Raw genomic sequence first — 25582 nt, 5'->3', positions numbered from 1 at the left:
AGGCAGTCCTTTTAAACTTAAAATCTAAGGGCCTTCCGACCTCTCGCTGGCAGGAAGTCCTCCCTGCGGCGCTCCATTCCATTCGGTCACTGCTCTGTACAGCCACCAATGCTACCCCTCACGAGAGAATGTTCTCCTTCCCCAGGAAGTCCACATCGGGGATCTCGTTACCGACATGGCTGACTTCTCCAGGACCCGTCCTACTGCGGAAGCAAGTGAGGTCCCATAAGACGGACCCCCTGGTCGAGAGGGTGAGCCTCCTCCATGCCAACCCTCAGTATGCTTACGTAGCGTACCCGGACAGGCGGGAGGACACAGTCTCCATACGAGACCTCGCACCTTTGGGTGCTCCCGAAACACTTCCCTCGCCACCCACCACTACCCACGCCTACCCCCAGTACGCTTACGTAGCGTACCCGGACGGGCGGGAGGACACAGCCCCCACACGAGATCTCGCACCTTTGGGTGCCCCTGAAACACTACCATTGCCATCCACCACTACCCACAACCCAACCCCGCTAGACGGCATGCCGCAGCCCCAGGACCCGTCATTGACCACCCAACCACTCAATGAGACGCCAGATTCAACGTTGGATGCTGCACCATCACCGCCGCCACCACGACGATCAGGACGGCATACAAGGCCACCTGATAGACTTACTTACACGAACCTTTAGTACACTTCACCCCGCCGGACTCAATTTTAAACAAGGGGTGAATGTGGTAAACCACTGTTATTGTTATTCACTGTTGTTGTTGTTGTTGTTGCTGCACACTGTTGTACCTATGCATGCCTCAACATGTCTCGGCTGGCTCCACCTACAGGCCCAGGTATAAAGGTGATTGACCTGCAGCCCCCTGCCTTCTTGGAACCCAGTCAACCACGAGAGGCATGCTCTGTTCTTTGCTAATAAAAGCCTTTAGTTACTCTCCTAACTCTCCGTCTTTTATGAGTAATTGATAGCGCATCAAAAAGCTTGTTTTCTTTTTGGAGAATTGTCAAGATACAGGAATGTACTTTTAAAAAAAAACACATCTTTCGCCATGGCTCCACAGATAGGAACGATAATCCCTGCTAAATCATTTACAACAAATGTCCAGCATCTGTCCTCTGGTTTGAGTCTGCAGTAGACTTCCATCTTATTTTAAGTCTTAGCAACTTGAGGTGTATGGATATTAATGGGAACGTGAATTTATGCTTTCTGTATAGCCCCTTCTGCACCGACCCTCGCACCCCGAGATCCCATGGTACAAACCAAGGCAGGTCGTGAAGACTAAAGCTTCAACGTTCCTGCACTAGTGTATCAGCGTAATTTTTCCACAAGCACTGTGCCATCAGAATAATAGCTCAACATAACATTAAAAAAAAAACTCCCATTTATACAGCGCCTTTCATGACCTCAGGACGTCCCAAACCTTTGAAGTGTAGTCACTGTTGTAATGTAGGAAACGCAGCAGCCAATTTGCGCACAGCAAGCTCCCACAAACAGCAATGTGATAATGACCAGATCTTCTGTTTTAGTGATGTTGATTGAGGGATAAATATTGGCCCCAGGACACCGGGGAGAACTCCCCTGTTCTTCTTCTAAATAGTGCTGCGGGACTTTTTACGTCCACCTGAGAGGGCAAACGGGATCTTGGTTTAATGTCTCATCCGAAAGGCGGCACCTCCAACAGTGCAGCACTCCCTCAGTACTGCCCCTCCGACAGTGCAGCGCTCCCTCAGTACTGTCCCTCCGACAGTGCGGCTCTCCCTCAGTACTGCCCCTCTGACAGTGCGGCTCTCCCTCAGTACTGCCCCTCCGACAGTGCAGCGCTCCCTCAGTACTGGCCCTCCGACAGTGTGGCGCTCCCTCAGTACTGCCCCTCCGACAGTGCGGCGCTCCCTCAGTACTACCCCTCCGACAGTGCGGCGCTCCCTCAGTACTACCCCTCCGACAGTGCGGTGCTCCCTCAGTACTGCCCCTCCGACAGTGCGGTGCTCCCTCAGTACTGCCCCTCCGACAGTGCGGCGCTCCCTCAGTACTGCCCCCTGACAGTGCAGCTCTCCCTCAGTACTGCCCCTCCGACAGTGCAGCGCTCCCTCAGTACTGCCCCTCCGACAGTGCGGCGCTCCCTCAGTACTGCCCCTCCGACAGTGCGGCGCTCCCTCAGTACTGCCCCTCCGACAGTGCGGCGCGCCCTCAGTACTACCCCTCCGACAGTGCGGCGCTCCCTCGGTACTGCCCCTCTGACAGTGCGGCTCTCCCTCAGTACTGCCCCTCCGACAGTGCGGCGCTCCCTCAGTACTGCCCCTCCGACAGTGTGGCGCTCCCTCAGTACTGCCCCTCCGACAGTGCGGCACTCCCTCAGTACTACCCCTCCGACAGTGCGGCGCTCCCTCAGTACTACCCCTCCGACAGTGCGGTGCTCCCTCAGTACTGCCCCTCCGACAGTGCGGTGCTCCCTCAGTACTGCCCCCTGACAGTGCAGCTCTCCCTCAGTACTGCCCCTCGACAGTGCAGTGCTCCCTCAGTAATGCCCCTCCGACAGTGCGGTGCTCCCTCAGTACTGCCCCCTGACAGTGCAGCTCTCCCTCAGTACTGCCCCTCCGACAGTGCAGTGCTCCCTCAGTAATGCCCCTCCGACAGTGCGGTGCTCCCTCAGTACTGCCCCTCCGACAGTGCAGCGCTCCCTCAGTAATGCCCCTCCGACAGTGCAGCGCTCCCTCAGTACTGCCCCTCTGACAGTGCGGCGCTCCCTCAGTACTGCCCCTCCGACAGTGCGGCGCTCCCTCAGTACTGCCCCTCCGACAGTGCAGCACTCCCTCAGCACTGCCCCTCCGACAGTGCAGCACTCCCTCAGTACTGCCTCTCCAACAGTGCGGCGCTCCCTCAGTACTGCACTGGAGTGTCAGCCTCGATTTTTGTGCTCCAGTCTCTGGAGTGGGACTTGAACCCACAACCTTCTGACTCCGAGGCAAGAGTGCTCCCACTACTACTACTTCGTAAGGCTGATGTAGAGTAACAGCTATAATTTTACACTGAGGTGGTTAAGCCAGATAATTGGGTCAGGAGTAGTGGAGCCTATCGCTGGGATGCTTCCTTCGTATTTGTGCCTTGTATGTCCCGTGGTCTGTTCTGGATGACCATAGTTGCACACTGGAGAGTTTTTAATTCCCCATTTGTGCATCAAGTATCCGGTTTAGGGTTTGCCCATTAGCTTCGTGCAAGATCGAAGCCAGCGATCTTCCGCGTCGGGTCTTTCATGAGGTGTTGGGCCATGCGACATCTTGTGAACTTCACTCGGCTTTCCGAGCATCGTCAGGGTGGAAGTGGCATTGTCGAAGGCACGCGCGCGGGACCAGGAGGGCGTGCGCGACTTCAAGCGGTGGCGAGGGACGATGTCGAGATCCTGGTGGATGGGGGGGTGGGGGGCGTTGGTTCACCGCGATCCACTGGACTTCCCAGAGGGTTGCGGCACCACGGCGGACGGATGAAGGGGGTCGATGTGCGACAGCACGGACAGCCAGGGTGTTGGCGCTGACTCGAGGGCTCCAGTGATGCCCCGCATTGCAGGGTTCAGCTGACGTCAGCCAGTCGAGTGTGGCTACTTCTGGCCCATACACAATAATCAGCTACAGAGTACACACGGGTGCGCATTCCTCCCACTGAGCCATGGGTGGCACGTATTTCAGAGCTCGCCCTGGGAGAGAGGTCAATGAAGACCATGGGGGAAATCTTCGGTTGGTTAACGCCTCCCGTTCGCTCCTCCGGGGGGTGCTAGGAACTTAGTGCCTGGGCGCGGTGATTTTAGTGCCACTTGCGAAATTGACCAATCATTTTGCAGCGGCGCTAAACACTACTGCCGCAATCTCCTGCGCCCGCAGATCTGACGTTAGTTGAGTGCGCAACGCCTCGGTATCGCCCCAGACCGGATATTAAGTCGCGCCCCCTGTCTTAGCGCCTGCCGCTAGGAACGACAGGTAGTGGGGAGCGTTTTCAAGTCGGGAAGGGGCTGGGGGAGCCCTATTTAAAGGCGGGCGCTTCCTGCCTTTTCTTGTCGGCAAAATTTTTGGTACACGCAGGTTGAGAGGGAGCGAGACGTCTGGAGAGAGTTAACGCTGTCCTAAGGAGTTTGGGCCCTCAGCACCATTTTTGAGGTTCCTAAGCGCCGAGCTCGTTCCCTGGGCCTGTCCATTGGTTCTTCCAACACAATTGCTTTCGAGGTCTCTCCAGGCCGAGATTCAAGGCTGCAATGAGCAGGGTGTGGCTGGCCAGAAAGATGGCCCCTCCCCTTTAAGAACTGGACGGCGCCAGTCTGTCTGGCTTCCATGGTAACGGACATCGCCTGAGCTTCGGTAGCGTTCTGAGGAAGCGCCTCGCTCCCCAACATCAGCGCCTTCAGAGAGGTGTGTAGTGCCTGATTTAGCACTCAAATCACCTCCAGGGGGCGATAGAGGCTAATTTTGCAGTCGGAGGTGATAACTAGCGCTGGGTGCTAAACTTTGCGCTCGGCCGATATTAGAGTCCCAAAATGGGCGATACCCAATTTTCCCCCCCCAAGTGTCTCCGTGCTAAAAATGACTGGTTACAAACAATGTTCCCGCTAATTTATTTTGGGTGCACGGCCCCCTTAAGGGACTGCGCGGCCCATTCAAATTGTCATGCATGCGCGGTTTTTGCCATTAGAACGCTGTTGAGCTGGCTGCGCGGGATCTGCTGATCGCTGCGCGGGACCCGCTGATCGCTGCGCGGGACCCGCTGATCGCTGCGCGGGACCTGCTGATCGCTGTGCGGCCGCGCAGCTTGAAAGGAACATTGGTTACAAAGCCCTGTCTGTTTTGCTTTGCAGATCACATTGATGAGCGCTCAGTCTGTAACGCTGTTGCCCCAGAGAAGGATGTGGACGGGTTTCATGTCATTAATGTCGGAAGACTGTGCTTGGATCAACAGGCAATGCTCCCGGCTACTCCCGCTGGCGTTTGGGAAATTATTAGAAGAACAGGTAATCGAGCGGGAAACGAAAAACACTGCTTTAAATGTTGCTTTTCAAAGTCATGCATCGAAAATGAAGGCAGCTCGAGCGCAGTGACGAAAATAATGCAAGGAAACCCTTCATAATCAGTGAGATGTTATGTGGAGAGACTGGAGGAGCTGGGCTTGTTCTCCTTAGAGCAGAGCAGGTTAAGGGGAGATTTAATAGAGGTGTTCAAAATAATGAAGGGATTTGATAGAGTAAATAAGGAGAAACTGTTTCCAGTGGCAGGAGGGTCGGTAACCAGAGGACACAGATTTAAGGTCATTGGCAAAAGAATCAGAGGGAGATGAGGAGAATTCTTTACGCAGCGAGTTGTTGTGATCTGGAACGCGCTGCCTGAAAGGGCGGTGGAAGCAGATTCAATAATAACTTTCAAAAGGGGATTGGATAAATACTTGAAAAGGAAAAATTTGCAGGGCTACGGGGAAAGAGCTGGGGGGGAGTGGGACATATTACACAGCTCTTTCAAAGAGCCGGCACAGGCACGGTGGGCCGAATGGCCTCCCTCTGTGCTGTATGATTCTATGAAATGTTCGCAAAGCGTGCGTAGTAATGCCAAGTTCCTCCTGGTGGGGCTGTTGAATCTGCTAGAATCCCACGATGGTTTCATGGAAACCTTTATGAAAATAATAGAACCATTGAATAGTGCAGCACAGAAAGAGGCCATTCGGCCCATCGAGTCTGCGCCCTGGAGTTTCCCCCTCGGGAGGTCATTCCTGAAAACTCGCCCAATTCCGTTCCCATTTTTCCGATTGTCAAGTTACGCCCAAGTATCCTCCTGATCCCATTAGAGCACGCCCGGAATAAGATGGACGGAAATCAGCGTAAACAATCTGGGCCCCCAAGGGAAGTTCAGAATCCACGCTGGGATATGAGTCTTTACATTTAATGTTTCAAATCATTCATACACATCAGGGAGGACCGGTTCAAGCACCTGCAATCGGGGAAGCTTTTTAATTTTTACTCTGACTTAAGCCATAAAATGCATTAGAAGAATCATATAGCAGAGAGCAGGGCTCATTAACCTCATTGAAAGATATACGACTTGGAGGGGGATTGACAGGGTAGATGCTGAGAGGTTGTTTCCCCCTGGCTGGGGAGTCTAGAACCAGGGGTCACAGTCTCAGGATAAGGGGTCGGCCATTTAGGACTGCGATGAGGAGGAATTTCTTCACTCAGAGGGTGGTGAACCTTTGGAATTCTCTACCCCAGAGGGCTGTGGAGGCTCAGTCATTGAGTATATTCAAGACAGAGATCGATAGATTTTTGGACTCGAGGGGAATCGAGGGATATGGGGATCGGGCGGGAAAGTGGAGTTGAGGTTGATGATCAGCCATGATCTTATTGAATGGCGGAGCAGGCTCGAGGGGCCGTGTGGCGGAGCAGGCTCGAGGGGCCGTGTGGCGGAGCAGGCTCGAGGGGCCGTGTGGTGGAGCAGGCTCGAGGGGCCGTGTGGTGGAGCAGGCTCGAGGGGCAGTATGGCCGACTCCTGCTCCTGATTCTTGTGTCCTTTTGTTCAGTGAGGATCATTTATTTAATCGCTCAAAAAAAAAATGCAATTAAAAGACCAGAAAAAACGACTTTGTTTCCTGATGCACCTCAAACTGTGGTCGCAATATTGGGAGATGACCCTAGGAGGAACCTCGCGTTTGAGGGTCGGGGCGCGTGGACAGTTTTGTGGGCGGGGACTCGTTCGTACAGGAGGGTTTGAGGGACAGACGTAAAAGATTGAGGAGACTTGGGGCGTGTTGTAGCGATGTGTGTCGCTCACTTACGCCTAAAATTCCTCCCAGCTTTTAAGCCACGCATTTTGTTGGCCGCCCGCCCCCCCCCCCCCCCCGTCACGGGTGTGTCTGGACGCGAGTGCGGGGGAAATTCCGGGCCAACGTGACCTGCCATGGCTGTATAGTAGGAATGAATGGGAAAACTGGGCACTGAACTGATCTGTTTTGGGCTAATTTGTTTAAACACCTGAACTGGAAGCAAATTCCACTCATGTTTCGCTTAAAGAAAATATAGAGCACCATCCCACGTAGACAGAAGGTCACGGCACCACTTTAACATATTGTGCCATAATATGGAAGACGTAGAGAAGATATTTCCACTTGTGGCAGAGTCCAGAACTAGGGGCCATAAATCTCAGATAGTCACTAATAAATCCGATAGGGAAATCAGGAGAAACTTCTTTACCCAGAGAGTGGTGAGAATGTGGAACTCGCTACCACAGGGAGTGGTTGAGACGAATAGTATTGATGCATTTAAGGGGAAGCTGAATGAACACATGAGGGAGAAAGGAATAGAAGGAAATGTTGATAGAGTGCGATGAGGAGGGGTGGGAGGAGGCTGGTGTGGAGCATAAACACCGGCACGGACCAGTTGGGCCGAATGGCCTGTTTCTGTGGTGGACATTCTATGTAAAACATTTCTCCAACGTCATAACAGGAAGATTGACTGTTATTCATGGCTACAGCCACAGTGACCATGGAAGGCCCTGGCTTTGGCCAATGTAGGGTAACCTCTAGGAAAAGTGTTCAAAAACGAGGGGCTGGGGGCAGGTGAAGAGAGGAGAGCCATTGAAGAAAAGAAAGCCAGAAGTGGATTGGAAAGGAAAGAGAGCATTAAGGTGGCCACGCTCTCCACGGGCAGTCCCAGCAGACAGGAGTTTGAGGTCACCCGTGTTTCTTGTATCCTCTTGGACGCCTCTCCAAAATGGCTGAATGTAGGACATTCAAAAAAAAAGACTTGCATTTACATAGGGCATTTCACGACCTCAGGATGTCCCAAAGCACTTTACAGCCAATTAAGTACTTTTTGAAGTGTAGTCACTGTTGTAATGCAGGAAACGCGGCAGCCAGTTTGCACACAGCAAGCTCCCACAAACAGCAACGTGATAATGACCGGATAATCTGTTTGTTCGGCCAGGACACTGGGAAGAACTCCCTGCTCTTCTTCAAAATAGTGCCGTGGGATCTTTTACATCCACCTGAGAGAGAATATGGGGCCTTGGTTTAACGTCTCATCCGAAAGACTGCTCCTCCGACAGTGCGGCACTCCCTCAGTACTGCCCCTTCGACACTGCAGCGCTCCCTCAGTACCGCCCCTCCGACAGTGCAGCGCTCCCTCAGTACTGCCCCTCCGACAGTGCGGCACTCCCTCAGTACTGCCCCTTCGACACTGCAGCGCTCCCTCAGTACCGCCCCTCCGACAGTGCAGCGCTCCCTCAGTACTGCCCCTTCGACAGTGCAGCGCTCCCTCAGTACTGCCCCTCCGACAGTGCTGCGCTCCCTCAGTACTGCCCCTCCGACAGTGCAGCGCTCCCTCAGTACCGCCCCTCCGACAGTGCAGCGCTCCCTCAGTACTGCCCCTTCGACAGTGCAGCGCTCCCTCAGTACTGCCCCTCCGACAGTGCTGCGCTCCCTCAGTACTACCCCTCCGACAGTGCAGCGCTCCCTCAGTACTGCCCCTCCGACAGTGCTGCGCTCCCTCAGTACTGCCCCTCCGACAGTGCAGCGCTCCCTCAGTACTGCCCCTCCGACAGTGCAGCGCTCCCTCAGTACTGCCCCTCCGACAGTGCTGCGCTCCCTCAGTACCGCCCCTCAGACAGTGCAGCGCTCCCTCAGTACTGACCCTCCGACAGTGCAGTGCTCCCTCAGTACTGACCCTCCGACAGTGCAGTACTCCCTCAGTACTGCCCCTCCGACAGTGCAGTACTCCCTCAGTACCGCCCCTCAGACAGTGCAGCGCTCCCTCAGTACTGACCCTCAGACAGTGCAGCGCTCCCTCAGTACTGACCCTCCGACAGTGCAGTACTCCCTCAGTACTGCCCCTCCGACAGTGCAGTACTCCCTCAGTACCGCCCCTCAGACAGTGCAGCGCTCCCTCAGTACTGCCCCTCCGACAGTGCGGCGCTCCCTCAGTACCGCCCCTCAGACAGTGCAGCGCTCCCTCAGTACCGCCCCTCAGACAGTGCAGCGCTCCCTCAGTACTGACCCTCCGACAGTGCAGTACTCCCTCAGTACTGCCCCTCCGACAGTGCAGTACTCCCTCAGTACCGCCCCTCAGACAGTGCAGCGCTCCCTCAGTACTGCCCCTCCGACAGTGCGGCGCTCCCTCAGTACCGCCCCTCAGACAGTGCAGCGCTCCCTCAGTACCGCCCCTCAGACAGTGCAGCGCTCCCTCAGTACTGACCCTCCGACAGTGCAGTGCTCCCTCAGTACTGCACTGGGAGCGTCAGCCTAGATTTTGTGCTTAAGTCTCTGGAGTGGGACTTGAACCCACAACCTTCAGACTCAGAGTTGAGAGGGAGAGAGCGACCCACCGAGCCACGGCTGACACCAAATTGGTCCTGTTGAAAATGTCCCCACTGTATTGTCCAGGACAGGGAGATATACCTGTGTTGATGGTGCTAGATCTTTTCACCTATCTAGTGCCTGTTAGTCCCGTAGCGGTATGGGAGCAGATGTTTTTGTCTATATTGCTTGGGAATAAAGCACTGCCCGAGCACAGCGCAGAGAGAATAATCAAGTAAAGGAAGTTTTATTTTTCTGATTGAGGCAATGCCACTTAACAAGGGGAAAGCTCCAAAAATACAAGACTTTCCGAGAACTTTCATTTAAAGCCCACTGTCCTTTTACCAAAATGCGCGCAGTGTTGTGGTGGTGCCACTGCTGAACTGATCAGAATGTCAGCCTAGTATTCTGCTCATTCCGAGAATGAGACTCTGGTCAGACCCCACCTGGAGTGACTGCGTTCAGTTCTGGGCCCCGCGCCTTCAGGAAGGATCTATTGGCCTCGGAGGGGGGGCAGCGCAGATTCACCAGAGTGATACCGGGAATAAAGGGTTAAATTACGAGGACAGGTTGCACAGACTGGGCTTGTGTTCCCTCGAGTTTAGAAGATTAAGAGGTGATCTAATCGAGGTGTTTAAGATGATTAAAGGAGTTGATCGGATCGATAGAGAAACTATTTCCTCTGGTGGGGGGAGTCCAGAACAAGGGGGCAGAACCTTAAAATTAGAGCCAGGCCGTTCAGGGGTGATGTCAGGAAGCACTTCTTCACACAAAGGGTGGTGGAAGTCTGGAACTCTATCCCCCAAAAAGCTGTTGAGGCTGGGGGTCAGTTGAAAATTTCAAAACTGAGATTGATGGATTTGTGTTAGGCAAGGGTATTAAGGGCCACGGAACCAAGGCGGGTGGATGGAGTTAAGATACAGATCAGCCCTGATCTCATTGAATGGCGGAACAGGCTGGAGGGGCTGAATGGCCTCCTCCTGTTTCTATGAATTTTATGAGTTGTCAGTTCAGTTCAGTTCAGTTCAGCTTTATTTGCCATATGTAACCAGTACAAGTACAAGTACAATGGAATGCTTGTTCCCCGTCGGGACGCATCAGCTATACATACAGCGCCGCGTTCAGAGTCAATACAATGGCTTCCCATGGCAGTGGGAGCACGATGTCCCTCAGCCGCTCCGTCCTCCTCATCACCGCGGCCTCCTCCTCACTGTTGCCGGCTCCACGTGTGGTGGCCTGATTCTCCCGCTCACGATCCGACCTCTGGCCGCCATGCCCGGCTCCCCTCCTCCCAGTCGGACTGTGAGTTACCCGCCATGGAGCTGCCGGCCGACGTGCTGCAGCGTGTCGTCGAGTCTGCTGCTGCTGCTCGTTGCGCTGCGCTCCTCCGCCCGACTCGCCGAACACATCGTCGGGATGTGAATGCTCCAATCGCCGCGGCCTCCTCCTCACCGTTGCCGGCTCCACGGCCCGGGGCCTGTTTCTCCCTCCCACCACATTATCTGTCCAGGTGGCACTTAGCCAAGAGTTTTAAACCAAATTGGAGGTTTGGTTGCTCTCTTTGCCCATCTCCACCTCCCAATCATTTTGATTTAGTGCTAAGTGTTTTCTCCACACCGTGTGTTGTTTTATCACCCTGAGCAGTTATTGTAACGTGACAATATTATCCAACGTTCAGCTTTTATCTCAATTTACCAAGACCGTACAATGTTAGCAAGACCCTAATTGCATGTTCCCTCCCTGTAGGGATCGAGACGTTTGGAAAGAATGTAGTGGTGGTCGGAAGATCTAAAAATGTAGGAATGCCGATTGCAATCCTTCTACACACTGATGGAAGGCACGAAAGACCTGGTGGTAAGTGAAAGAACATAAAAAATAGGACCACGAGTAGACCATTCGGCCCCTCGAGCCTGCTCCACCATTCAATAAGATCATGGCTGATCATCGACCTCAACTCCACTTTCCCACCCGATCCCCATATCCCTTGATTTCCCATCAGAATCTTGGAAGTCTCATTCTTCTAAACTCCAGAGAGTATCGGCCCAATCTACTGAATCTCTCATCATAGGACAACCCTCTCATCCCAGGAATCGAGCTAGTGAACCTTCGTTGCACCGCCTCCAAGGCAAGCAAATCCTTCCCTAGATAAGGAGACCAGAACTGTGCACAGTACTCCAGGTGTGGTCTCACCAAAGCCCTGTACAATTGTAGCAAGACTTCCTTACTCTTATACTCCAACCCTCTAGCAATAAAGGCCAACATACCATTTGCCTTCCTTATTGCTTGCTGTACCTGCATGCTAGCTTTCTGTGTTTCTTGCACGAGGACACCCAAATCTCTCTGAACACCAACATTTGAAAGTTTCTCACCATTTAAAAAATATTCTGTTTTTCTGTTCTTCCTACCAAAGTGAATAACCTCACATTTCCCCACATTATACTCCGTCTGCCACCTTACTGCCCACTCACTTAGTCTATCTATATCCCTTTGTAGACTCTTTGGGGGAGAAATTGGGTGCCTTTGCGCCTCCCGTTAGCACCTCCGGGGGTGGGGTGGGGGGCGGCCAACGGGGCACTACCGGCTTTGCGACCGGGTGCGGCACTGACACCGACTCCCGCGAGATTGAGCTGGAGTTTTGTGGCGGCGCAACAGCATTACACCCTGATCTCCTTCGCCTGGAGATCGCGTCGACTTTCGCCATGCGCCCCGAAAACACCGACAGCTGCAGGAGGCGAGCACCGGGCGGGGGCGATGATTAAAGGCGAGGTGGTCCAGTTTTTTCCGCGGGTTTCTGCCCACGATCGCGGCTGCCTCGGTGGTCCAGGTAGGGACTTTTTCTATTGCAGAGCCCATTAGCGATGACCCTTCTCTTTAAGGGAGGGAAGGAGCCTTTGAATGCGGCGGCGCTGCCCGCCCCGGTGCGCAGCGCTGCTGAAGTCTCCGCCCCGCTCTCCGAGGTTAGCGCCCTAAGAAGGAAGTGGAGCGCTTGATTTAGTCTCCGCTTCCCTCTTGGGGCGCTAAAACAGAATTTTGTGGTCGCCGGCTCTAAGTAGCGCCCAGGCGATGTTAGCGCCCCAAAATGGTCGATACCGAATTTCCCCCCCTTTGTGTTCTCCTCACAGCTTAGTTTTGTATCGTCAGCAAACTTGGATGCATTACACTCGGTCAGTACATCTAGATCATTAATGTAGATTGTGAATAGCTGAAGCCCCAGCACTGATCCCTGTGGCACCCCACTAGTTACAGCCTGCCAACCCGAAAAAGACCCGATTATCCCGACTCTGTTTTCTGTCCGTTAACCAGTCCTCTATCCATGCTAGTATATTACCCCAACCCCATGAACCCTTATCTTGTGTAATAACCTCTTATGTGGCACCTTATCGAATGCCTTTTGGAAATCCAAATATACTACACAAAGAAAGACTTACATTTCTATAGCGCCTCTTTCACGACCTCAGGACATCCTGAAGCACTTTACAGCCAATGAAGTACTTTTTGAAGTGTAGTCACTGTTGTAATGTAGGAAACGTGGCAGCCAATTTTTGCACAGCAAGCTCCCACAAACAGCAATGTGATGATGACCAGATAATCTGTTTTTAGTGATGTTGATTGAGGGATAAATATTGACCCCAGGACACCGGGGAGAACTCCGCCCTGCTCTTCTTCAAAATAGCGGCCATGGGATCTTTTACATCCACCTGAGAGAGCAGACGGGGCCTCGGTTTTAGCATCTCATCCGAAAGACGGCACCTCCGACAGTGCAGCACTCCCTCAGCACTCCACTGGAGTGTCAGCCTAGATTTTGTGCTCACGTCTCTGGGGTGGGACTTGAACCCACAGCCTTCTGACTCAATCGGAACCTAATTCTAATAATTAGTTGATGGGTTGGCGGAGCGGGGGGCAGAATCTCAGACAAATGTTTGGTAACCTGTGCAGTGAAATGCCACTGTTACAAGTTCTCCTTCTATGAGACCCATGAATGCCCAAGGGTCATTTATAGATTATCTGCTTGCTTGCTTGTTGAGCCAGCAGTGCAAGCGGTATTACTGATGTTTTTGTGACTAGAGTCAGCGTTAAATTCCGATGATGGAGAATATTTCAGACCAAAGGGATCAAGGGATATGGGGAGAAGGCAGGGACCGGGTACTGAATTTGGATGATCAGCCATGATCTCATTAAATGGCGGAACAGGCTCCAGGGGCCGAATGACCGACTCCTGCTCCTATCTTCTATGTTTCTATATCTTAAAATTGAACTTTTAACCTCTGTAACCGCCTCCAGCAATACAACCCTCCGAGATCTCCACATTCCTCCAATTCTGGCCTCTTGAGCATCCCCGATTTTAATCGCTCCACCATTGGCGGCCGTGCCTTCAGCTGCCTGGGCCCCAAGCTCTGGAATTCCCTCCCTAAACCTCTCCGCCTCTCTCTCCTCCTTTGAGATGCTCCTTAAAACCTACCTCTCTGACCAAGCTTCTAATATCTCCTTATGTGGCTCGGTGACCAATTGTGTTTGATAATCGCTCCTGTGAAGCACCGTGGGACATTTTACTATGTTAAAGGCGCTGTGTAAATACAAGTAGTTGTATGTCCCAAGTCCTGGTGGTAGTGCTCGCGGGACTGGGTGAGCTGCTCCAGTGCATCCTGTAGTCCGTGCAGCCACAGGACAGCAGTAGTGGAGGGTGTGGGTGTGGAGTCCAGGCCCATTGATCAAGCGGCTTGCTTTATCCTGGATGGTGCTGCCTTACTGGAGTGTGGCAGCTGCACCCACCCAGGCAAGTGGTGAGTTTTCCATCACACGCCCCGAGACTGTTGCTCTCACTCTCTCTCTCTCCTCCTTTAAGTCGCTCCTTAAAACCTCCCTCTTTGACCAAGCTTTTGGTCACCTGTCCTAATATCTCCTTGTGTGGCTCGGTGTCAAATCTTGTCTGATAATCGCTCCTGTGAAGCGCCTTGGGATGACTAACTACGTTAAAGGCAAGTTGTTATTGTTGATAGGGATGTGTTAGCCATTGCGCTAAAGCTAACAGATTGAGGAATTTCAACCCAATGTTTGGGCTGGGTGGGTCATTGAGGAGATGTGGCAGCTGAAGTAGAGTGAATTGTCGGTGTTAGTTAGACGTGAAAGTCCATGGACAAGTGTGCAAATATAATGGCAATGAGAAATTACACCTCATGCTCGCATTCCTCCATGCATCAAGACTCAGGAATGTGACGGAAAGTTATTTTCCTTGTATAGACAAGGTGAAGGAGGAGAGGTGTTGGCTTTAATCGTTGTGCGTATGTTTCCTGAGGGTTAAACCACACGTCCTGCAAACACAGCGAGCGCCAGGAGACAGGCACGGGCACTCGCACCGGTGCACAAGTGGAGTCCCGTCTCAGTTGGCCTTTCATCATCGCTCAGTGCATAAGTGTTGTTGCTGCGTGTTAGTTTTTTAAATTTACAATTAAAATTACAATTTTAAAGGGTGTTTGTGCACAAATCTTTGAAGGTGGCAGGACAAGTTAACAAAGTAGTTAGTAAAGCTTACGGGATCCTGGGCTTTATAAATAGAGGCAGAGAGAATAAAAGGCAGGAAGTTATTCTAAACGTAAGAACATAAGATAAGAATGTAAGAATTAGGAGCAGGAGTCGGCCATTCGGTCCCTCGAGCCTGCTCCGCCATTCAATAAGATCATGGCTGATCATCGACCTCAACTCCACTTTCCCGCCCGATCCCCATATCCCTCGATTCCCCTCGAGTCCAAAAATCTATCGATCTCTGTCTTGAATATACTCAATGACTGAGCCTCCACAGCCCTCTGGGGTAGAGAATTCCAAAGGTTCACCACCCTCTGAGTGAAGAAATTCCTCCTCATTGCAGTCCTAAATGGCCGACCCCTTATCCTGAGACTGTGCCCCCTGGTTCTAGACACTCCAGCCAGGGGGAAACATCCCCGCATCTACCCTGTCAATCCCCCTCAGAATCTTATATGTTTCAATGAGATCACCTCTCATTCTTCTAAACCTACATTAAAACACTAGTTCGGCCCCAGCTGGATGATTGTTCCCAATTCTGGGCACCGCACTTCAGGAAGGACGGGAAGGTTTTAGAGAGGGTGCAGAAGAGATTTACTGGAATGGTTCCAGAGACGAGAAGCTGGGGTTTTTCTCCTTGGAGCAGAGAAGGTTAAGAGGAGATTAGACAGAGGTGTTTAAAATCATGAAGGGTTTAGACAGAGTAAATAAAGAGAAACTGTTTCCAATGGCTGAAGGGTCGATAACCAGAGGGCACGGATTTAAGGTGATTGGCAAAAGAACCAGAGGCGACATGAGGAAAAACTTTTTTATGCAGCGAGTGGTGAGGATTTGCGCTGCGCTGCCTGATAGGGCGGTGGACACAGATTCAATAGCAGCCTTCAAAAGGGAATTGGATAAATACTTGAAGGAGAAAAAATTGCAGGGATATGGGGAAAGAGCGGGAGGAGTGGGACTAACTGGATTGCTCTTCGAAAGAGCCGGTGCAGACTCAATGGGCCGAATGGCCTCCTTCTGTGCTGTACTATTCTGTGATTCTGTCACCTAATCCTGTTTATCCATTAATTAATTTTCATACGTTGTCTCGCTTTTCACTGAGCTTGTTTGCACTTCAAAGGAAATTAACAATTGACAAAGCTTCGACTATTAACTAAGCACCGCTGAATCCTGAAACCAGGGCCAAGTGTGAAGGCAGAGTCCAGTTTCGATGGAACTCAATGATAGTTGCTCCAAGTCTTGAAAGGATGTCCATTTCAGATTTCGAATTAAGCAATGCCCCAGAGAAGGTTAAGAAAAATCGTATTAGTGAACTTCACACTTTGACATCGGTTGGTTGCGAGAGGTTAAAAAAAATGCGCCACTGCTTTGGAGCTTCATTACTTTTTGCAACATCTCAACATACCCACACCAATGGCTGATTCAACAGCAGCAACTTGTATTTATACAACATAGTAAAACGTCCCAAGGCGCTTCACAGGAGCGATTATCAAACAAAATTTGACCCCGAGCCACATAAGGAGATATTAGGACAGGTGACCAAAAGCTTGGTCAAAGAGGTCGGTTTTAAGGAGCATCTTAAAGGAGGAGATGGAGAGGTTTAGGGAGGGAATTCCAGAGCTTAGGGCCCAGGCAGCTGAAGGCACGGCCGCCAATGGGGGAGTGATGAATAACGGGTAACGCGCGAGAGGCCAGAATTGGAGGAGCGCAGAGATCTCGGAGGGTTGTAGGGCCAGATGAGGTTACAGAGATAGGGAGGTGGGATAACTATTAACCCATAGTTAATGGGTTGGCATTAGACCCATTTAACTCCTCCATCTTGTATTCTTTCCCAAGGTATTAGGGCAGTCAGTAATTGCCTTCCTCTGAAATTTCATTGCCTCATTTAGAGACACTCCCTTGTAACTTTCCTTTACCCAGCTCTCTCCGCCATTAACAACAACCTTTATACCCTAGCACCCTTCTTACCCCTCCCTGAGCTACGAATTCCCTTCCTTATGTCCCACATATATGTCCAGAGTGTTAGTGAGCGGGAAACAAAATTTGGGCCTGGATGGAACTTGGTTGTCATGCCTGCACTCTCTTTCCCATTGTGGCTACCTGGTCCAGTATAACTGCTAAAATGATGCTAATGTGTCTAAAAAGATTATTGTAAAAGTCTGTTTTATAGACAGATAGCCCAGGTATTTACCCAGGTGAGTTATTGCCAATTCACAGAAATGGTTGTACAGTATTTACAGTTGTAACTCTGCTGCCCGTGTCCTAACTCGCACCAAGTCCTGTTCACTCATCACCCCTGTGCTCGCTGACCTACATTGGCTCCCGGTTAAGCAAAGCCTCGATTTAAAAATTCTCATCCTGGTTTTCAAATCCCTCCATGGCTCTTGCCCCTTCCTCCCTATCTCTGTAACCTCCTCCAGCCCTACAACCCCCCAAGATCTCTGCGCTCCTCCAATTCTGGCCTCTTGCGCATCCCTGATTTTAATCGCTCCCCCATTGGCGGCCGTGCCTTCAGCTGCCTGGGCCCTGAGCTGTGGAATTCCCTCCCTAAACCTCTCCACCTCTCTCCTCCTTTAAGACGCTCCTTAAAACCTCCCTCTTTGACCCAGCTTTTGCTCACCTGTGAAGCACCTTGGGACATTTTACTACGGTAAAGGCGCTATATAAATACAAGTTGTTGCTGTTGTTCTTTAATGAATTCTTCTTGTGAATTGCAGGTGATGCCACGGTGACCATCACCCACAGGTATACCCCGAAGGAGCAGCTCGTGGCCCACACACAGCGAGCTGATATTGTGATCGTGGGCGCAGGTGAGTTCTGCACTATCACCAAAATCAAGATGATGTGGTCGGTTCTCTATTTTCTCAGCCACATGTTATCTGACCTCTTGGGAGCTTTAAGCTTTGTATTTTTCATGGAATGTACAGCACAGAAACAGGCCATTCGGCCCAACTGGTCCGTGCCGGTGTTTCTGCTCCACACCAGCCTCCTCCCACCCTCTTCATCTCACCCCATCACCATATCCCTCTATTCCTTTCTCCCTCATGTGTTTATCCAGCTTCCCCTTAAATGTATCTATACTATTCGCCTCAACCACTCCCTGTGGCAGCGAGTTCCACATTCTCACCACTCTCTGGGGAAAGAGGTTTTTCCTGAATTCCCCATTGGATTTATTAGTGACTCTCTTATATTGATGGTCCCTAGTTCTGGTCTCCCCCACAAGTGGAAACATCTTCTCTACTTCCACCCTATCGAACCCCTTTTCTACAGAAAAGAGCCCCAGCCTGTTCAGTCTTTCCTGATAGTTATAACCTCTCAGCTCTGGTATCATCCTTGTCAATCTTTTTTGCACCCTCTCCAGTGCCTCTATATCTTTTTTATAATATGGAGACCAGAACTGTTCACAGTACTCCAGGTGTGGTCTAACCAAGGCTCCATACAAGTATAACATAACATGCAGTTGATTATAGCCTGTACCCTGGAAATACTTTCACTTGAAGCCTGTTACAACCTCTTATGCTGCTGCTGCTCCTGTACTCGCTGACCTTCATTGGCTCCCGGTCCGGCACCGCCTCGATATTAAAAGTCTCATCCTTGTCATCAAATCCCTGAATGGCCTCGCCCCCTCCCTATCTCTGTGAACTCATCCGGCCCTACTACCCTCCGAGATCTCTGCGCTCCCCCAATTCTGGCCTCTTGAGCATCCTCTAAACCTCTTCGCTTCTCTCTCCTCCTTTAAGTCGCTCCTCAAAACCAACCTCTTTGACCAAGCTTTTGGGCACCTGTCCTAATGTCCCTTTCATGTGGCTCAGTGTCAAATCTTGTTTGTTAATCGCTCCTGTGAAGCGCCTTGGGACGTTTTGCTACGTTAAAGGCGCTGTATAAATGCAAGTTGTTGTTGCTGGTAGTCTATTTACAACATGTTATAACAGCGTATGTGTGACCTAGTTAATGTAGCGGTAAACCGCAAATTAACTGATTCCTAGCCAAGACTCTTGTCATCGCCTGGAAGGAGTCTTTGGTAGATGCAGGAAACTCTCGTTTAAACGGCAGCTAAATATCCGGAATTCTCTATTAACCGGCAAAATTCACACTCCGAAAACAACACCTCAATAACCGGCAATGTTGCCGAGTCCGAGTCTCCCGCGGTGGCCGAGTTAGTCAGTGGGCGTAGTTCTCCAAACTGCCACTACTCGGCTTCTTGGCGCTGTCGGAAGTCCGAACACCTCAATAACAAGAGTCTGACTCTCCCGCGCTGCCGGTAGTCTCTTCCGATCCGCCATTTTTCTGTTTACTGTGTAAGTTTTGTTTTACTGTTAAGTAATTAAAGAGTTATGGATTACCCTCCACTGGCAGTACTTGCATCTTCCACCATCCATTTAACACAACGTTCTGTAGGTGAGTACCCAATTACCGTATACTGCACATTTCTTGATTATTTTATTTTTGTTTGTTAAAAATAACCTCGGTAGATAACCCTCTCCGTCATCCGGAATTTTTAATCAACCGGCACCATCCCGGTCCCGTCGGTGCCGGATACCGAAGAGTTTCCTGTAGATAGATAGATATTAGGACAGGCGACCAAAAGCTGGGTCAAAGAGGTCGGTTTTAAGGAGCGTCTTAAAGGAGGAGAGGCGGAGAGGTTTAGGGAAGGAATTCCAAAGAAAGTTGAGCGTCGTTATGACTTTTACCACCACCGGCAGCAAAGTGCCGAAATGTTGCTCCTTAGTCACAGGCCTTATTCCAGGAAATGGCACAAAATGGTTTCTTTGGTGCGATGTGCACTGGTCACGCATCAGTCCCGGAAGCGGTCAAGGTAGCACCGGCACCAGCATTAGTGGATCCCCATGGTCCTCCACCAATGGTATCCAAACTCCATGACCCTCCTGTAGCCCCTCCTCCTTCTCCAACAACAACAACTTGCATTTATATAGCACCTTTAATGTAGTAAAACATCCCAAGGCGCTTCACGGGAGCGGTTATAAAACACAATTTGACACCGAGCCACATAAGGAGATATTAGGACTGGTGACCAAAAGCTTGGTCAAGGGGGTAGGTTTTATGGAGCGTCTTAAAAGAGGAGAAGCGGAGAGGATTAGGGAGGGAATTCCACAGTTAGCAGCCTTGGCATTGAGAGGCACAGCCACCAATATTCTTGTGTTTAATATCCCTCCACGGCCTCGCCCCCCTCCATATCTCTGTAACCTCCTCCAGCCCTACAAACCCTCTGGCCTCCTCCAATTTTGACCTCTTGCGTATCCCCGATTTCCATTGCTCTACCATTGGCGGCCGTGCCTTCAGCTGCCTGGGCCCTAAGCTCTGGAATTCCCTCCCTAAACCTCTCCGCCCCTCTCTCCTCCTTTAAGATGCTCCTTAAAACCGACCTCTTTGACCAAGCTTTTGGTCACCTGTCCTAATATCTATCTGTCTATCTGTCTGTCTGTCTAGCTATCTGTCTGTCTATCTGTCTATCTATCTGTCTGTCTGTCTGTCTATCTATCTGTCTGTCTATCTATCTGTCTGTCTATCTATCTATCTAGATGTCTGTCTGTCTATCTGTCTATCTATCTATCTATCTAGATGTCTGTCTGTCTATCTGTCTATCTATCTGTCTGTCTATCTGTCCATCTATCTATCTACTTGGATGTCTATCTATCTGTCTGTCTATCTATCTATCTATTTGGATGTCTATCTATCTGTCTGTCTATCTATCTATCTATCTATCTGTCTGTCTATCTGTCCATCTATCTATCTATCTGTTTATCTATCTGTCTGTCTATCTGTCTATCTATCTGTCTGTCTGTCTGTCTATCTATCTGTCTGTCTATCTGTCTATCTATCTGTCTGTCTGTCTATCTATCTATCTAGATGTCTGTCTGTCTATCTGTCTATCTATCTATCTATCTAGATGTCTGTCTGTCTATCTGTCTATCTATCTGTCTGTCTATCTGTCCATCTATCTATTTGGATGTCTATCTATCTGTCTGTCTATCTATTTGGATGTCTATCTATCTGTCTGTCTATCTGTCTATCTATCTGACTATCTATCTGTCTGTCTATCTATCTATCTATCTATCTGTCTGTCTATCTGTCTATCTGTCCATCTATCTATCTATCTGTTTATCTATCTGTCTGTCTATCTATCTGTCTAGATGTCTGTCTGTCTATCTGTCCATCTATCTGTCCATCTATCTGTCTATCTATTTGGATGTCTGTCTGTCTGTCTATACCCATCCTTGCTGATTATCGGTCGTATAGTGAAGCATTCTAATTGGGAGTGAAATATTATTCGGATATAATTTTAGGTGCTATACATTTGTTGCTGTTTGTATGAGATAATGTGCTACAAAATGGTTGGCCATTAGTATTTCGGTCCCGCTTTGTCCAGGACTAACTAACAAGTTTACAGAGATCTTTTTGCATACATTCCAAGCAGTGTTGGGAATAAACGGAAAGGCTGCTTTAATCGCCGGGGCAGAAATTCCTGTTGATTGAAGCACCCATCCCTGTTCCTTGCAACATCTGTCGAACAGCGTCAGAGCACGTTGGAGATTCAGGAAGAAGTGGGCTTTGATCCATTTGTCACATTCCAGGAAGGGGATGGAGTCATTCCTCGTTCTTGTCAAGACTGGTCTGTCAGAATTATCTTGAGTGCTGCTTTCTCCAGACTCGCGCAGATAAAGTATACTTGATCCAATTAATCCACATCATTATGAAGTCCTTATATCGTCAGCATTGTGCTTAAAGAAAGAAAGACTTGCATTTCTATAGTGCCTGTCACGACCTCAGGACGTCCCAAAGCGCTTCACAGCCAATGAAGTACTTTTTGAAGTGTAGTCACTGTTGTAATGTGGGAAACACGGCAGCCAATTTGCGCACAGCAAGCTCCCACAAACAGCAATATGATAATGACCAGATCATCTGTTTTAGTGATGTTGATTAAGGGATAAATATTGGCCCAGGACACCGGGGAGAACTCCCCTGCTCTTCTTCGAAATAGTGCCGCGGGATGTTTTGCGTCCACCTGAGAGGTGGACATAATCACATCCGAATGACAGCACCTCCGACAGTGCGGCACTCCCTCAGTACTGCACTGGGAGTGTGAGTCTAGATTCGATGCTCAAACCTCTGGAGTGGGACTTGAACTTACAACCTTCTAACTCAGAGGTGAGAGTGCCGCCCACTGAGCCACGGCTGATACTTGCCTCAATACAAAAGCAAATACTGCGGTTGCTGGAAATCTGAAATTTAAACAGAAAATGCTGGAGATACTCAGCAGGTCAGGCAGCATCTGTGGAGAGAGAAACCGAGTTAACGTTTCAGGTCGATGACCTTTCGTCAGAACTGGAAAATGTTAGAGATGTAACAGATTTTAAGCGAGTACAGAGGCGGGGAGAGGGGGGAGGGGAGGAAAGAACAAAAGGGAAGGTCTGTGATTGGGTGGAAGGCAGGAGAGATTAAATGACAAAAGGGATGATGGTGCGAGGCAAAAGGAGATGGAATTGGGACAAGTAAAGAAACAACAGATAGGTCTAGAGGAGGTGTAAATGGGAATATCAGAATCATTACCAACAGCTGCCATCTGAAAAAATGGGAGCAGTGTTTATGATGTAAAATTGTTGAACTCAATGTTGAGTCCAGAAGGCTGTAAAGTGCCTAATCGAAAGATGAGGCGCTGTTCCTCGAGCTTACGCTGAGCTTCATTGGAACAGTGTAAGAGGCCGAGGACCGAGAGGTCAGAGTGGCAGTGGAGAATTACAGTGACAGGCGACAAGTAAATCGCTGTTTCACCTGGAAGGAGTGTTTGGGGCCCTGGACGATGGGAAGGGGGGAGGTAAAAGGACAGGTGTTGCACCTCCTGCGCTTGCACAGGAAGGTGCCATGGGAAGGGGAAGGGGTGTTGTGGGTAATAGAGGAGTGGACCAGGGTGTCGCGGAGGGAGCAGTCCCTTCGGAATGCTGAAAGGGGAGGGGAAGGGAAGATGTGTTTGGTGGTGGGATCACGTTGGAGGTGGCGGAAATGGTGGACGATGGATTCGTTGAATGTGGAGGATGGCGGGGTGAAAGGTGAGGACAAGGGGAACTCTATCGTGATTCTGGGAGGGAGGGGAAGGGGGAGGGAGCAGAAGTGTGAGAAATAGAACGGACACGGTCAAGGGCCGTGTCAACAGCGGTAGAGGGGAATCCTCGGTTGAGGAAAAAGGAAGACATGTCGGAAGCACTAGTATGAAAGGTGGCATCGTCAGAGCAGATGCGGCGGAGACGGAGAAACTGGGAGAATGGAATAAAGTCCTTACAAGAAGCTGGGTGGGAGGAAGTGTAGTCCAGGTAGCTGTGGGAGTCAGTGGGCTTATAGTAGAACATGCCTTGTAGATTCAAAATGGGGGGCGATCCATTCAGGAAAAATGCGCGCTCTGTCCAGAAACACCAGATTACAAGTGCCTACAGCAAAAGATCAAACGAGAAGGAGCTTGAAAACTGGAAATAAAAAGCGCACAGGCATCTGAACTAGTTCAAGTCTTTGCAACAGCTCTGGTCGCAAGCATGAATTTCCAATCCAAAGAATTAAAAAAAAAATGTGTAACAAGCAAGCTCAGATTACATCAAAAAGATGATTTTAATTGGGAGAATTTATCGTGGCCAAGCAATATTTGCATTTTATTTATTGACTATCTAGCATTTTCAGAAGTATGCTCCTGTCATTCCTTACAAAGTTAGGACATGTTCTCTGTAATGCCAACCCCACCGTCTCATAAATCAGGAGACAAACGCTTAAAAATCATGAGATTTGGTAACAAATCATGAGTTGGTATTTTTTTTTGGTTTATAAACCTCATTAGTGGCTTTATTTAATCTCTAACAGTCACAGGGCTTTACAAAAACGATATTACTGCATCTGAAAATGCTTTAGAAAAAACGTTTCAAAAGTCCTGCCCATTATCACCAATGTCCTCTTCAAGCTGCGAGGCCGCTCGGCGCTCTGCCGCTCCCGCGCAGCCGGCTCACCAGCTTTTAAATAGGAAAATCTGCGCATGCGCGGTATTTTGAATGGGCCGCGCACCCAAATAATATTAAAGGGAATGCTGATTATCAACACTCTTCACGTGTTGGGTTAAATTTTCATTAAAAATCGCGTGTCCCGCGTTTAATTCGTGAGAGTTGGCTTTACTGCGGTGGCTCATTTATCCCTTGTATACCATTCCAGAGGAAAGTGAATTTTTCGGAGTGATAGGGTTGGTCTATATCAGGAACTGTGACAGAAACTGAGCTAGCTGTCTTCAGATGGAGTTCAATGTGGGGGAAGTGTGAGGCCATCCACTTTGGACCTAAGAAAGATGGATCAGTGTATTTTCTAAACGGGGAGAAGCTGGGAACTGGGGAGGAGCCGAGAGGGTTCGGGGTCCAAGCACAGAAATCACTAAAAGCTGGTGGACAGGTACAAAAAATAATTGAAAAGGCTAATGGAATGTTGGCCTTTATCTCCAGGGGCTGGAATACAAAGGGCTGGAAGATATGTTACGGTTCATATAAAGCTCTGGTCAGACCCCACCTGGAGCGACTGTGTTCAGTTCTGGGCCCCGCGCCTCAGGAATGATATATTGGCCTCGGAGGGGGAGCAGTGCAGATTCACCAGAATGATACCGGGAATAAACGGTTAAATTCCGAGGACAGGTTGCACAGACTGGGCTTGTATTAACTCGAGTATAGAAGATTAAGGGGTGATTGAATTGAAGTGTTTAAAATGATTAAAGGAGTTGACAGGGTAGAGAGAGAGAAACTATTTCCTCTGGTGGGGGGAGTCCAGAACAAGGGGGCAGAACCTTAAAATTAGAGCCAGGCCGTTCAGGGGTGATGTCAGGAAGCACTTCTTCACACAAAGGGTGGTGGAAATCTGGAACTCTCTCCCCCAAAAAGCTGTTGAGGCTGGGGGTCAATTGAAAATGTCAAAACTGAGATTAATAGATTTTTGTTGGGTAAGGTTATTAAGGGTCACGGAACCAAGGCGGGTAAACGGAGTTAAGATACAGATCGGCCATGATCTCATTGAATGGCGGAACAGGCTCGAGGGGCTGAATGGCCTCCTCCTGTTCCTGTGTTCCTAAAAGTGTGAGGTCCTGTCTGTTTGTTCCTTCCTGGTTTGTAATACAGAAAGAGGATTGAAAATGTGCTGTAAATTACTAAATATAAAAAAATGTTTGCAACTTCTGTCCATTCATCCCTACGCTTTGGAACAATAATTGGACATTCACACAGTTGTTAAAATTACATTTTTCCTATCAGCATCCACTGTGGCTGTGTTAAAAAAAGACAGACTTGCATTTCTCCAGCGCCTCCCAAAGCACTTTACAGCCAATGAAGTACTTTTTGAAGTGGAGTCGCTGTTGTAATGTGGGAAACGCGGCAGCCAATTTGCGCACAGCAAGCTCCCATAAACAGCAAAGTGATAATGACCAGATAATCTGTTTCAGTGATATTGTTTGTGGGTTAAGTATTGGCCCCAGGACACCGGGGAGAACTCCCCTGTAAGGCAACATAATAGCGAATATTTGATAATATCAAACTGTGTCACAATGTCTCACAGTTACCACCGCACTCCGGTTGTTGTGTACGTTTGCAAATGATCCGATACATCTCAATTTATCTTTTTAAATTCAAAGTCAACAGGGAAAGTTCCACTCTCCCCATTCCATGTCTGTAACCAGAGGCAGTAAGTGCCTCGCTTTAAGGTTATAGGACTGAGAATTGGATCTCAAACAAGCG

General features: G+C 49.9%; 1 protein-coding gene across 1 annotated transcript in view; it reads left to right on the top strand.

The window, feature by feature from the left end:
* LOC147122511 (bifunctional methylenetetrahydrofolate dehydrogenase/cyclohydrolase, mitochondrial-like) overlaps positions 1 to 25582 on the top strand; it is a 95863-nt gene that overhangs the window by 23468 nt on the left and 46813 nt on the right. Inside the window, exons 4-6 of the mRNA XM_086005133.1 lie at positions 4834 to 4986; positions 11055 to 11162; positions 17540 to 17632. Of these exons, the coding sequence (XP_085861259.1) occupies positions 4834 to 4986; positions 11055 to 11162; positions 17540 to 17632 (354 nt within the window). The remainder of the gene's footprint in view (positions 1 to 4833; positions 4987 to 11054; positions 11163 to 17539; positions 17633 to 25582) is intronic.

Source organism: Somniosus microcephalus, chromosome 2 (assembly GCF_052327205.1).
Source record: "Somniosus microcephalus isolate GS21.2 chromosome 2, FLI_Smic_1.0, whole genome shotgun sequence".
Lineage (NCBI taxonomy): Eukaryota > Metazoa > Chordata > Chondrichthyes > Squaliformes > Somniosidae > Somniosus > Somniosus microcephalus.
This window is presented reverse-complemented; position numbering and strand designations above follow the sequence as displayed.